This window comes from Macaca nemestrina, chromosome 1 (assembly GCF_043159975.1).
Source record: "Macaca nemestrina isolate mMacNem1 chromosome 1, mMacNem.hap1, whole genome shotgun sequence".
NCBI lineage: Eukaryota > Metazoa > Chordata > Mammalia > Primates > Cercopithecidae > Macaca > Macaca nemestrina.
Window position 1 is genome coordinate 32,670,785 of NC_092125.1, and position 14,804 is coordinate 32,685,588.

The following is a 14,804-nucleotide window of genomic DNA, read 5'->3' on the forward strand; positions in this document are numbered from 1 at the left end:
AAAAAATAGAGAGAGAGAGAGAGAGAGAGAGATAGATACTATTGGATGCAATAGAAGTTTTCAGCCCATATTTTCATTATATAAGGATACAATATTAAGAGCAAAATACTGAGAGAAGAGAAATATAGTCTACCATTAGAAATTTTAAAACTTCTATTTCAGGGTTTCCAAATGGGCTGTTCAAAAGTGAATTGAATCTCCTGTCTTTTCTCTTGCTTTCATTTGTGATAAACCTAATGTAGGTGGGAAAAAACCTGAGCCTTTGTAATCACATGTTTGGGTTTAATCATAACTCTCCTTTAGTAGTAGTGTGACTTATTTATTTATTTATTTATTTATGAATGACAGAGTCTTGCTCTGTTGCCCAGGCTGGAGTGCAGTGACGTGATCTCAGCTCACTGCAACCTCCACCTCCTGGGTTCAAGTGATTCTCCTCCCTTAGCCTCCTAAGTAGCTGGGATTACAGGTGCATGCCACCAGGCTCACTAATTTTTGTATTTTTGGTAGAGACGAGGTTTCACCATGTTGTCCAGGCTGGTCTTGAACTCCTGATCTCAGGTGATCCTCTCGTCTCAGCCTCCCAAAGTACCGGGATTACAGGCATGAGTCATTGAGCCTAGCCAAAGTAGTGTGACTTTAAATTGCTTCAACTCTTTTGTTGCTGTTGTTGTTTTTGATGGAGTCTCACTTGCTCTGTCGCCCAGGCTGGAGTGCAGTGGCACAATCTCAGCTCACCTCAGCCTCCGCCACCTGGGTTCAAGTCTCAGCCTCCTGAGTAGCTGGGATTGTAGGCACCCACTACCACGACCAGCTAATTTTTTTTGTCTTTTTAGTAGAGATGAGGTTTCACCATGCTGGCCAGGCTGCTCTCGAACTCCTGGCCTCAGGCGATTCACCCACCTTGGCCTCCTAAAGTGCTGGGATTACAGGCATGATTTCCACGCCGCCCAGCCTAAATTGGTTAAACTCTTAGGGCAAGTATCTCTTCTGTAAAATTGGCATAATAAAACCTGCTATGAAGTATTGTATAAGAACTAAAAGAGATAATGAAATTATGGCTCCTCCCTAGCACACTAGGTTTTAAATAAGTGTTATTTCTCTCCCCTTCCACGTTTACCTCTGATGGAAACTTGTTTGACATCTTTGAAGTGAAGTGGTTAGTCAGTTCTTAGTTTCTGAGTTAACTGCTACTCTAAACCACTGCACAGGGTATTTCTTTTGACTCAAGATAAAAATGAACTGTGGAAAACCTTATTATAATACAGTTATGAAGAGGGATTATTTATTTTCACATGATAGCCCATAGTAATGGTGTTTTGTTGATCAGATTACAATAGATTAATATCATCATAAAACAAATGTTCTTTTTTCCCTGTTCTCATAGTTGCTCAATTTAATAAGAGGTAATTGATTAAATTCTGTTTGCATTGTAGTCAGGAAACTGGAGAGGGCAGCAAACTATAGGAGATTGTGCCCCACCGCCCTACCCAGGCCTCCCTATCAAGACTTCACCTCCGGCCAGGCGCGGTGGCTCAAGCCTGTAATCCCAGCACTTTGGGAGGCTGAGACGGTGGATCACGAGGTCAGGAGATCGAGACCATCCTGGCTGACACGGTGAAACCCTGTCTCTACTAAAAAATATAAAAAATCTAGCCGGGCGAGGTGGCGGGCGCCTGTAGTCCCAGCTACTCAGGAGGCTGAGGCAGGAGAATGGCGTAAACCCGGGAGGCGGAGCTTGCAGTGAGCTGAGATCCGGCCACTGCACTCCAGCCTGGGCGACATAGGGAGACTCAGTCTCAAAAAAAAAAAAAAAAAAAAAAAGGCTTTACCTCCACTAACCTGTCTCAATCATTTCTGACAGAGGACTCATGTAAATTATCAAATTACTCCCAAATAAATCAGCATCCAGAAAGATTTAGTTGTTTATGGAAAATTGGTAGAGGAGTGAAATTGTGTGACACTGTTATTCGTCCCTCCTGGACAAGGAAATAGGGGAAAAAAAAATGGAGGCATTGGTTATGTTCTTGTATACTGAGAACCTCACTCCCTGCCCCATTTCTAAAGGTTACAATTCCATCTTCTCTTTAGTTTTTTTCAAATAATTTTGCCCCTCTGTACATCATTTTTATTAATATTGATAATAACAACCGACATCAATCAAATGCTTTCCAGAGTCAGGTACCTCACTGTACTGTTACTATTTTCTCATTTTCTGGATAATGATATGGTTTGGCTCTGTGTCCCTGCCCAAATATCATCTCAAATTGTAATCCTCACATGTCCAGGGAAGGAGGTGAGTGGATCGTGGAGGAGTGGATTATGGGAGGTGAATGGAACAGCATCTGCCATGCTGTTCTTGTGATCGTAAGTGAGTTCTCACAAGATCTGATGGTTTCATAAGTGTCTGGCATTTCCCCTGCTTTCCCTTCTCTCTCCTGCTGCCATGTGAAGAAGGTCCTTGCTTCCCCTTCACCTTCCACCATGATTGTAAGTTTCCAAAGGCCACTCCAGCCATGTAGAACTGTGAGTCAATTAAAACTCTTTCCTTTATAAATTACCCAGTCTCGGGGTTTTTCTTCATAGCAGTGTGAAAACGGACTAACACAGATGAGAAAACCAAGAAGTGAGACAAATTATGTAATTTGCTCATGGTCACTGCTGTAGACTGAATATTTGTGTCCCCCCAGAATTCACCTGTGGAAATACCCAAATGTGATGATATTAAGAGATGGGACCTTTGACTGGTGATTAGATTATGAGGGTTAAGTTCTTTTGAATGAGATTAGTGCCCTTATAAAAAAGACTCTAAGGAGACCCCTTCCTCATTCTACCATGTGAGGACACAGAGAGAAGCCCTCTGCCTGTGACTAGAAAACACGCTCCCACCAGACACCGAATCTGCCAGCACCTTGATCTTCCACCCTTCAGAAATGTGATAAATACATTTCTGTTGTTTGTAAGTTATCCAGTCTATGGTGTTTTATTCCAGTAGCAGCCCAAACAGACTAAGATAGTCACATAGCCAGTGAGTGGTAGAGCCAAGTATCAAACTAGGTTATTCTAAACTCTAGAGCCCACACTTCCTTTCTCTAATGGTGTAAATGGAAGCTAGAAAGGCAGAAATTTAATAATCTTCAATGACTGGCTTTGGCCTATTTGTTGACCTGATATTTGCAAACTACCATAGGCTAATTTAAATCTGCCTTTGAAACTTCTACTGTGTCCAGTATCAGTTTACCACTCTGGTCATTCTAAATTCATTTTTCCCTGTAAAAAATTATTTCACTTTGCCTATCTAAATTCAATCCATCTTTTCCATGAAGTCTTCCCCATCTGCAGAGGGACTTCATTCTATCACAGTCCTATATCACTAATTATTGTATTACATGACAGACATAGCTTTTTTAATAGTCTGTAACCTACGTATGTGTGTCAAGGAGACATCAGTGTTTGAGAAGCAGCAGTGTTTGACACATGACTGATTCTGGTATACGTTTGCCTACTTTCCTTATCCTTTAGCGTGTACACTAGAAACAGACACACCTGTTTTTTAATCCTAGCAGCTCTATTTCTAGCTGTAGGTATTGAGTCAAATCACAAAACTTCTCCATATTTTAATTATCTACAAAAAAGGAAAATTATGGTATCTAGTTTATTGATTCACAGTGAAGATTAAATGAGATTCTGTGTCTAGGACATAGTGAATACTTATTAGTGGCCACAATTATAACATTTTCAGTAAATATTCATTGTTATAGATTATTTGTATTACTATATTACAAAATCTGTAATCCCCCTTTTACACATTATAAGCATTTAGTAAATGTTGAGTTTTTTTGTTTGTTTCTTTGTTTTTTGTTTTGAAACAGAGTCTTGCTCTGTCGCCTAGGCTGGAGTGCAGTGGCGCGATCTCAACTCCTGGGTTCCGGTGATTCTCCTGCCTCAGGCTCCTGAGTAGCTGGGATTACAGGCATGTGCCACCACACCCAGCTAATTTTTGTACTTTTAGTAGGGACAGGATTTTACCACGTTGGCCAAGCTGGTCTTGAACTCCTGACCATGTGATCTGCCTGCCTTGGCCTCCCAAAGTGCTGAGATTGCAAGCGTGAGCCACTGTGCCTGGCCTGAGTTGCTTTTTAAAAATAAATTAAGATTTAATTCACATACCATCAAACTTGTCAAGTTTTAACTGCAGGATTTTAGCCAAGTGCCCTGCTGCAGGCTGCTGGTATATAACATAATGCAGGCATGTGAGGTCCCATTGGAAAGCGAGTTATCCAGGCTGGGAGAAAAACTTGAGAGAAATGGGCACTTGCATGAAATCCTGTTGCTGTTCCCTAAACCTACCCTCTGATCTTATGAAAAAATGAATATCATGTGAAATGGTTTCATTTGGTTGTTAGTGAAATTTTTTAAATAATTATTTGAATGTTTTAGAAATTAATGTATTGTTATTTGTAATTAGAATTCAGTTGTACACTCTGCTTAAAATGAGGCAAAGTGAAGCATTACTTATGTTTTCAGGTATGTATGAAACTATCTTCATTTTGGGTGATAACAAATATCAGTGAATGCTTACAAGCACTTGAAACATTTACTTTTGGTTAGGTAAAATTTAATGTGAATGTGTTGGTGGTGGATTTTAGTTTCAAATGAGGTAAAAAGCTGAATTGTTAAAGAGTTGCATCTATTCTTTCATAGTCTGGAATCTACCTCACCCTCATTCTTTGTGGTGAGTTGCAAATGAGGCAGCAAGATACCCAGCATACCTGTTAAGCAAGTATTTATGTCCCACAGGTTTTTCTTTTTTTAGTTTAATGCTAGGTTTTTTTTTTTTTTTTTGAACAATCTGTTTTCTGAGGTTTTGAATTTTCCTAGCAACTGCTAGGAGAGATAGGAAAGATAATGAGCTGAATGGCTGGTATTCAACACAAGAATAATGGTGTTCTTTATTTACCTTTGCATAATTTTAAAGAGAACAAGTTTACTTAACTTTTACTTGTTCTTTTCCCATTGTAAAAACTCAGTAGGTGTTACTAGACTATTCTGAAATACAAATTCTGAAAAGCTTTCTTCTACTGATATTTCTATGGTTTCTCATTCATATTTTCTCTTTTGTTACCTCACTTAGAGCACATGGGTTTTGTAATGCACACTGATAAGAGTAGATAGAAACCTGCTTGGAATACTGATTTTCTGTAATTAAGCATGTATTTATAGAATTTTGTCTTTCTTATAGTTCTTTTTTTTTTTTTTTTTAAGAGCATCTTATTCTGTCACCCAGGCTGGAGTGTAGTGGCACAATTGCAGTTCACTGTAGCCTGAACCTCCTGGGTTCCCTGCAAATAGCTGAGGCTACAGGAACTTGCTACCATGCCTGGCTGATTTTTAAATTTTTTGTAGAGATCTGGGCTCAAGCAGTCCTCCTGCCTCGGCCTCGCAAAATTCTGGGATTATGGGTGTGAGCCACCACAACCAGCCTTTCTCATAGTTCTTTGTCTCTCTGTGAACACTGTGAACATTTTGTCATTTTGAAGATGCTTAACATTGAGTCATGTATACTTTGTGAATGTTTGCATAGCATGATTTAGGAACATCTGGAAGAATGTTCATGAAAGATTAGAGGAGGGCCAGTCATGCAGGAGGAGCAGAGTTTCTTCAGGGCGCCACCCATCTACGTGGGGGTTGCAAAAGACCTTCTGCCCTCTAAACCATATTTCTTTTTTTTTTTTTTTTTTTGAGGTGGAGTTTCGCTCTGTCTCCCAGGCTGGAGTGCAGTGGTGCGATCTCGGCTCACTGCAACCTCCGCCTCCTGGATTCAAGCGATTCTTCTGCCTCAGCCTCCAAAGTAGCTGGGACTACAGGCACACACCACCACGCCCAGCTAATTTTTTTTGTATTTTTAGTAGAGATGGGGTTTCACCATATTGGACAGGCTGGTCTCCAACTCTTGACCTCGTGATCCACCCACATCGGCCTCCAAAAGTACTGGGATTGCAGGCGTGAGCCACCGTGCCTGGCCTAAACCATATTTCTCTTATAGTTGTTTTGTCCTTCTTTCCATCTGTTCCTGATTTTGTGGCTGACGTGATGAGAATATTCAACAAGTAGAATATGAGATATAGGAAAAGGGTCTTGATTGCTACTCTCCTGAGTTGAGATAATTTTTTTTTTTTTCCCCGAGATGGAATCTCTCTCTGTCACCCAGGCTGGAGTGCAGTGGCGTAATCTTGGCTCATTGCAACCCCTGCCTCCCGAGTAGCTGTGTCTACAGACGCACGCCACCACACGTGGCTAATTTTTGTATTTTTAGTAGAGAACGGGTTTCACCGTATTGGCCAGTCTGGTCTCAAACTCCTGACCTGGTGATCTACCCACCTCAGCCTCCTAAAGTGCTGGGATTACAGGTGTGAGCCACTGTGCCCAGTGAGGTGAGATAATTTTTATACTTGCTGCTTTGACTGATGAATAAAAAAAATGCTACTCCCATAATGAAACTGCTTTGCTGCATTGCAGAGAACACAACAATAGAAAAACCGCCACATCTTATTCAAGCTTTTCTTGATTTTTATTTCGGCTGTTTCTAAATTTGACACTTGAGAATAGATGGTTTATACTCATAGTATGACCCAGGTATGCTTTTGTTAAAAAGAACAGTTCTAGAAGGATGACTGTTGAGGCAAAATTGGCTACTAGTATGGAATACTCTCTCAGTATAAAATCTCAGAACAACATTTAAAAATCATTGTAGATATTTTGTTCGTAAACATTTTCTTAATAAGATCCAGAAAGGGTTTATAAACCTAATAAACCTATTTGATAGCTTCTATCAAATAAACCTATTTCTATCTTCTATCAAATAAACCTATTTGATGGAAGGAAATAGGAATAGGACACATTGCTTTTGACTTTCTGCACCCATGTGGAAACCAGGGATCTGTTCTCTCCCTCTCAATTTACATGACCATGAGGAAACTGAAACCTAGTGAAGTTAAATCACTTGCCCGGGGACAGACAGCTAGCTAGTTCCTGCTTGAACTGGGGACCATCTATTTGATTACCGGGAGTGCGGTTGGTTTCTGTTGCCTGTTTGATACTCTTCTGGAAAGTTTTAGCGGCAAATGGTATTGTCCACACCACGGCCCTTGATCTCAGGTAATTCTCCACACCACTGCCTTCTTTTTTTTTTTCCAATGCAGTTGCGTGGTGTGAAGGTGATAACCTCAGAAACTCAGGTGTAAATAACCCCGGGAATCAATGGGCTGGGGGGATGGTAAAACAAGAGTTTGTAAACATGACTGTGTACAATAGCTACTGAAGTTTCGGAGGGTATTGGTTTAGCTGTTATTTCTGAGACTGGAGAAAATGACAGTAGAGCGACAGTTTCTCTATCATCAGTTTTCAAAGAGCATGCTTTTCGTTGGAACCACAAATATAGTACACCTAATAAGGGGAAACGAAACCTTGAATTTTTCCTTCCCAGACTCTGAAAAGTAAACTTTAAGGAACATTTTAAGGGTGACAAAAGGTGAAGATTGCAAATCAAACTTAGAGTGTCCTTGCTCAAGAAAATCTGTGCACTGCAGCTCCAATAGAGGACCACTTGGGTTTAGAAATGACATGTTATTAATAATTCTAGTCACTGTGGCTGATTAAAACAGTCTGTTGAAAGTTATAAATTATAGAAGCTTTTAAAAACATTTATATAAGAACCTGTGTAGAATTCTAAAAGGACTGAATTATTTGAAGTTATTAGTCTCTGTGTACGTAAACTTAAACTATTTTTACGCCTTTGATTATTTTTCTAAAAATGTTTTTGCACACTTATAGCCTGATGCCGTGAATGTTTTAAGAGTTTAATGTACAGCACCTCTAGGTGCTACTTAAAACTTTTTTCTGGTCCTTTTCTTTTGGGTTATAAGGGTTCTTCGTAACCAAGAAGATTACCTATAGTTAGGCTGAATGCACTCTCCCAGGGTGCAGAGGCAGCTGCTCAACTGCAGTTATAACTCTTGTTTGCCCCTGGGTGGTTGCCAGCAGGGAGTAAGGCATTGTGGGAAGTACTTTCTTTACCTTCCACAACAGGTGTCTTTGTCAGTGCACCTTATTCAGATATCCGTGTGTGGAAGCACTGAGTCACTGTGTAGCAAAGAAAAATATGAAAGCAAGAGGAATTGCTTTCACATCTAGAAAATGTTGCAAGATAATCTGAAATCTTCTGGTGCTAGTGAATGCATGAAGAGGTTCACAGTATCTTTTAAAGTACTTCTGAAAAGATAAGGAGTTTAAAAGGTATGAACTGCCTGGACACCTTATAATGCCTTGTCTCCTGATTATCGTTTACTTTTTACCTGGTTAGTCAGCGTCAGGATAAATGTGCAGGAAAAAGATGTTAACGAAAATAATGCTTAACAGACAAAGCAGCACTGTCGAACAAAAATGAAGTAAAAATGCTTTACTGACTCCAGCAAGGGTCAAACACAGTTTGCAGCTGTTTTAATCTTGTGGATTTATTTAAAATATTTCATTTTTTTGTTTAAATAAGCTTATTAGATTTGCTTGTTTCCTAGCAATAAGGTGCTTTTCCCTCCTTCCTTGTGCTCGCTCTTATAAGCTAGAATGCTATAGCAGTTGTAAAACTCTACTAATTACATTTAAATGGGACAAGTGTTATATAAGTAATCATGTTACTGTAGATGAAAAAATACTTTAGGAAAACATGGGAAAATAGACACTTTAGATCTCATTCTGAGTTTTGTTTTCTGAAAAGCAAACAATTTAGACAACATAATCCTGTTATTGGTAATGAAGACTAAACATTTCAACCAGTAGCTTATTTCTTTTGATTTTTAGACAAACATTGCTAAATTGATTTCTAGTTCTAACAAATAATATTTCTCATGGTACTGCAGTGTCATGATCTAGAAAAAGCAGGGAAGAGATTAGCTTAATTAGGAATATTGAAAAACAACTTCAGAGAAGCCTTATCTGTCTTCCCCTCATTTTTATTTGCTTAATTCTTTTTCCATGAAATTAGTATACATTATATTTCCTGATCAAGCAACTTTGTAATGGTGATTATGGGCAGCTTTCAAACTTTTCATCTGGAAATATGGCAGTTCATTTATGGTCTCCAGCTGTAATTTTAAAAATTACTACTGGTGGTTAAGGTACCAACAGTTAATGCTATCTACTGATTTGAATAATTAAAAGAAACCTCTAACCTTAAAGACGACTTTTATCTATGGGAGCAAAACAACCAGTTTATAAATGAGACCCTTGTATTACTTTCTGAATAACAACACAAAACTAAATTATGCTTAAAATACCTATTTTTTTTTTGTAGGAAAAGGAAGTAATGATTATTAATTGATATTGCTGTCCCTGTTTCATTTTTATGTTTTGGCATTTTTTTTCTTTAACAGAAATACTCCGAGGGGAAAAAAATTTTTTTTTCATACTTCAGGAGATCATTTGTAACTGTACTATGAATTCTTTAAATTCTGAGAAATTAAAATGGTTTTCATCTGTTTATTTTCTAAGATTACGAAAAAATAAGCAGTAAGAACACTAAGAAAATTTACTTCTCCTCCAAGAACAATCTTCATGTAATAATACTGCAGTAAGAAGATGAGCTATTGTGAAAATTTTTAATTACCAAGAACATAACACAAATCAGTTTTTTTGTTGTTGTTATTGCTATAGGATATTTCTAGTTAGGAAACATTTTTTCTTTTTTGAAGTTTAAAGGTTTCCAAAAATTAAATTTTCCAGCTTCTCTGTTATGAATGCAGAAGGTGTTTATAGTGTATACTTCCTGCATAGATAAGAAACCTCCTTTAGTTTCCTACTGGGGGTGAATTGCTAGCCAAGCCTGTGATAGCAGCTGCTTTTTTTTTTTCTTTCTCTCTCTTTCTTTCTGGATTTTTGACACTCCACCCCCTCGAACTCAGGTGGGTGTGTACACTGGCACTGAGCTGCAGTAGGATTTTTCCTTGGATAGTCTGGTCTGGAGCTGGGACAGCAGCTGCTGCTGTGGAAAGGCCAGCTGGCAAGATGATGGAAGAAATCTCCATTATGGTAGCCTATGACGCCCATGTTTTCAGCCAGCTGCACGATGAAGACTTCCTCACTAGTCTGGTGGCCATCAGCAAGCCCAGGTCTATGGTAGGTAGTGCCTTGCACACTACTCTGGGACTCTTTTCTTTTCTAACATGGTATCTATACTCCTGTAGCAACTGAGGCAAACTTGCTGTTGGCTTTGTGTTGTGTCTGCAGGTTTTCAAAGATTTATTTACATAATTAAACACTCATAAAACAGTAACACACTTAAAATGTTAGGTTGTAACATTTTAATGAGGTTGAGAGGAATATATAATGAGGTTGAGAGGAATTTTATAGTGCCAAATATCATTTTGTCTTAAGTTTCTGCCTTGTAAGTATGTATATAATTATCAGGTAGGGGCTACTTATATTTACATAGCTTACAATTGGGGCTCATAGAAGTGGAAGATTTCTACCAGTGAGTCGTAACATCAACTGAGAATTGAGCTACCTAAAAATCAGGTAACTTTCAAGGTCTTAAATTATTACTAAGAAGAACTATTAGGAAAATAACAGTACAATTTTAGTTTGGCTTTAATATTTGTAAAAAAAAAAATTTACCATTCTCTAAGGATCTTAGCGTGTGTGCATGTCCTGGCATAATCAAAAAATGAAGTTCTTGCAAGTGTTTATTTTTTCTTCTCTTAGATGTCATCATTATAATGGCTATTGAGTTTAAGATATCAACAATTTATACCTCTGAAACCAACTTTTTTTTTTTTTTTTTTTGAGATGGAGTTTCACTCCTATTGCCCAGGCTGGAGTGCAATGGCACGATCTTGGCTCACTGCAACCACTGCCTCCTGGATTCAAGCGAGTCACCTGCCTCAGCCTCCCTAGTAGCTGGGATTACAGGCATGCACCACCATGCCCGGCTAATTTTGTATTTTTAATAGAGATGGGGTTTCTCCATGTTGGTCAGGCTGGTCTCAAACTCCTGACCTCAGGTGATCCACCTGCCTTGGCCTCCCAAAGTGCTGGGATTACAGGCGTAAGCCACCACGCCCGGTCCCCAGAATCAACTTTTTAACTACAATTGTAGTAACTTCTTGTTTATTATATTTAATAGGACTCATCAAAAACAACAGAACGAAAGAGTGTATCATAACACTTAAACCTAACTAGTATGAAGCCCTACTTCTCTATTTTAAGGCACAGGGACCTTAAAAACATGGCTATTTCTTGAAACAACAAATTACAAAAAATAAAATTAAAAAAATAAAGGAGAAAGCTGTAGATTGATTTTAAGAGACTTAACAGTTATATCAACCAGATGCAATAAATCAGCCTTGTTTAAATGCTAATTTGAACAAAGTATAAAAATATCTCTAAGATAATTTGGAAAAATTTGACCTCTCATTAGGTATTTAATAATGATATTAAGAGAATTATGTAATTTTTTTGTGCATTGATATTACGACTTTTTTTTTTTTTTGAGAGGAGTCTCACTCTTGTTGCCCAAGCTGGAGTGCAGTGATGTGATCTCAGCTCACTGTAACTGCTGCCTACCTGGTTTCAAGCGATTCTCCTGCCTCAGCCTCCCGAGAAGCTGGGATTACAGGCACCCACCAACATGCTTGGCTAATTTTTTTTGTTTTTTGTTTTTTTGGTTTTTTTTGTTTTTTTAAGATACAGTCTCGCTCTGTCACCCAGGCTGCAGTGCAATGGCGTGATCTCAGCTCACTGCAACCTCTGCCTCCTGTGTTCAAGTGATTCTCCTGTTTCAGCCTCCCGAGTAGCTGGGACTACGGGTGCACGCCACCATGCCTAGCTAATTTTTGTATTTTTAGTAGAGACAGGGTTTTACCATGTTGGCCAGGATGGTCTCAATCTCTTGACCTTGTGATCCGCTGCCTCGGCCTCCCAAAGTGCTAAGATTACAGGCATGAGCCACGGCGCCCAGCCATTTTTTTGTATTTTTAGTAGAGACAGGGTTTCACCATATTGGCCAGGATGGTCTCAAACTTCTGACCTCATGATCCGCCGACCTTGGCCTCCCAAAGTGCTGGGATTACAGGTGTGAGCCACTGCACCCAGCTGATTCTATTATTTTTTAAATGATCATTTAGAGATATATATTAAATAGTTATGGATGAAATGTCTGCAGAGATTCAAAATTAACCAGTAGATTATGCGTTGATAATTATTGAAACTGTGTGATAAGTATTAATTCATACGGATTCATTATATTCTCTCCACTTTTATAGAGATGCAGTTTAAAAGAATCAGCTGGGCTGGGCACGGTGACTCACGCCTGTAATCCCAGCATTTGGAAGGTGAAGGCAGGTGGATCACCTGAGGTCGGGAGTTCGAGACCAGCCTGACCAACATGGAGAAACCCCGTCTCTACTAAAAATACAAAATTGACCGGGCGTGGTGGCACATGCCTATAATCCCAGCTACTAGGGAGGCTGAGGCAGGAGAATCGCTTGAACCTGGGAGGTGGAGGTTGCGGTGAGCCGTGATTGTGCCATTGCTCTCCAGCCTAGGCAAACAAGAGTGAAACTCCGTCTAAAAAAAAAAAAAAGAATCAGCTGGAAGACAAAAAAAAAGCAGAAAGATTTGCAAAAAACAAAACAGATATAAAACTGTAATATACTCAGCCAGGTGTGGTGGACCACACCTGTAATCCCAGTACTTTGGGAGGCTGAAGCAGGCAGATCACTTGAGGCCAGGAGTTCAAGACCAACCTGGCCAACATAGTGAAACCCTGTCTCTACTAAAAATAACAAAAATCAGCCAGGCATAGTGGCGCATGCCTATAATCTCAGCTACTCAGGAGCTGAGGCATGAGAAATGCTTGAACCCAGGAGGTGGATGTCACAGTGAGCCAAGACAGAGCAAGACTCTGTCTCAAAAAAAAAAAAAAAAACCATAATATATTTCTGGAAGTGGAAGTGTTAATAGAGAAACATCTGGCCCGTTGCATGCTTTCTTTACATAATATATATACTTTATGTTTTTATAATTATATATATTATATGAAGATGATTGCCAACCCCCTAGTTAACTATAACATACATTATAACTGAATCAGGATAGGATAATCACGGTTGTGGATAATCTTTAAATTTTATTTTAGTCCACCATGAAAGCTTATCCAGAGAATTCAGAATTATGGCTGGGTGCTGTGGCTCATGCCTGTAATCTCAACACTTTGGGAGACCAATACAAGAGGATTCCTTGAACCCAGGAATTCACGACCACCATAGGTAACATAGAGAGACCTCATCTCTACAGAAAAAAATAAAATAAAAGAGGATCTTGACAGGACCATCATAAAGAAATGAAACAATTCTGAATTTTTTTTTTTCTTTTCTTTCCTTCCTCCTTTCTCCCTCCCTCCCTCCCTCTCTTCCTTTTTTGGGACAAGGTCTCACCGTGACACCCAAGCCTGAGTGCAGTGGTGTGATCATAGCTCACTGCAGCCTCAAAGTCCTGGGCTCAAGCAATCTTCCCACCTTAGCCTCTCCTGAGTAGCTGGGACTACAGGTGCACATCACTGCCCCTGGCTAATTTTTTTTTTTTTTAAGAGATGGGGTCTTGCTATATTGCCCAAGCTGGTTTTGAACTCTTGGGCTCCAGCAATCCTCCCACCTCAGCCTCCCAGAGTGGTGGGATTACAGGTATGAACCATCACACCCAGCCAAGAGCCTCTTAAGAGGTCTGAGTTGAGTCTTCAAAAACTAACAGGAGTTTTCTAGGCTAAAGGAGAGAAGAAACAAATACAGAGATGTGAAGTAGCAGAGTGTAGAGGACAGCGGTGGCTGAAGAGGTGGACAGTGAACAAGTCATAGGGAACATCCTATGCTCAGTAAGTGTAGGACGTTGTGTGTGTGTATCTATATGGACACAGGCACAAAAGAGACTGGGAGGGAGAAAAAAATGAATGAATTAATATAAATGTGTTTACCAGGAAATACTCTTTCATTTGTAGATTGTATGTATATTATGCCTTGTTGCAACCCTAGCACACCAAAGGGAAATCCCACTCCTAACCCTGTAGCTCATTTTAAAATAGAATTTGTTGACTAATATGCAAAAGCCTTGGAGTTCTGATAGAAACACATAATACTGTTTTATATACCAAACTTTTAAATAATGCAGATCTTGGGGTGTTAAATTATAAAAGTTTCTGAAGATATTTAGTTTTCTTTATCAGATTTGAAATTTAAAATAGTCTTTTGGAGGTAATATTTGGTTTTGGTTCATTTGGAAAAGTTATACTAAAATTGTGCAAGATAAAAATATATATCATTTGCTTTTTTTTTTTCTTAATATGGAGTCTCGCTCTGTCACCTAGGCTGGAGTACAGTGCACAATTTGGGATCATTACAACCTCCGCCTCCTGGGTTTAAGCAATTCTCCTGCTTAAGCCTCCCCAGTAGCTGGGATTACAGGTGCTAGCCACCATGCCCAGCTAATTTTTGTGTTTTTAGTAGAGACAGGATTCCACCATGTTGGCCAGATGGGTCTTGAACTCCTGACCTCAAGTGATCCACCCACCTCAGCCTCTCAGAGTGCTGGGATTACAGGTGTGAGCCACCATATCCGACCTCATTTGCTTTTAATTCCATATTGAATTTTTTGCTCTGAGATGAACATTTTTTCATCAAACAAACATTTTGTTTTTTTGTTTTGAGATGGAGTTTCGCACTTGTTGCCCAGGCTGGAGTGCAATGCGGCATGATCTCAGCTCA

The 14,804-nt window shown here is 39.3% G+C and overlaps 1 protein-coding gene across 16 annotated transcripts in view; it reads left to right on the forward strand.

The window, feature by feature from the left end:
- LOC105484451 (RAB GTPase activating protein 1 like) overlaps nt 1-14,804 on the forward strand; it is a 796,528-nt gene that overhangs the window by 661,288 nt on the left and 120,436 nt on the right. For 2 of the 16 annotated variants that reach the window (XR_011607830.1, XM_071069718.1), the window contains one exon: nt 9,954-10,167. The exons of 11 other annotated variants lie outside the window; for them this stretch is intronic. Coding sequence is in view for 4 of the 5 variants with exons in the window: in XM_071069718.1 (XP_070925819.1) it covers nt 10,057-10,167 (111 nt within the window). In the remaining variant the exon portion in view is untranslated. Of the gene's footprint in view, nt 1-1,785; nt 8,293-9,953; nt 10,168-14,804 lie in introns of those variants that run through there. 3 more of the 16 variants (XM_011746069.3, XM_011746068.3, XM_071069697.1) reach the window with 3 other exon arrangements.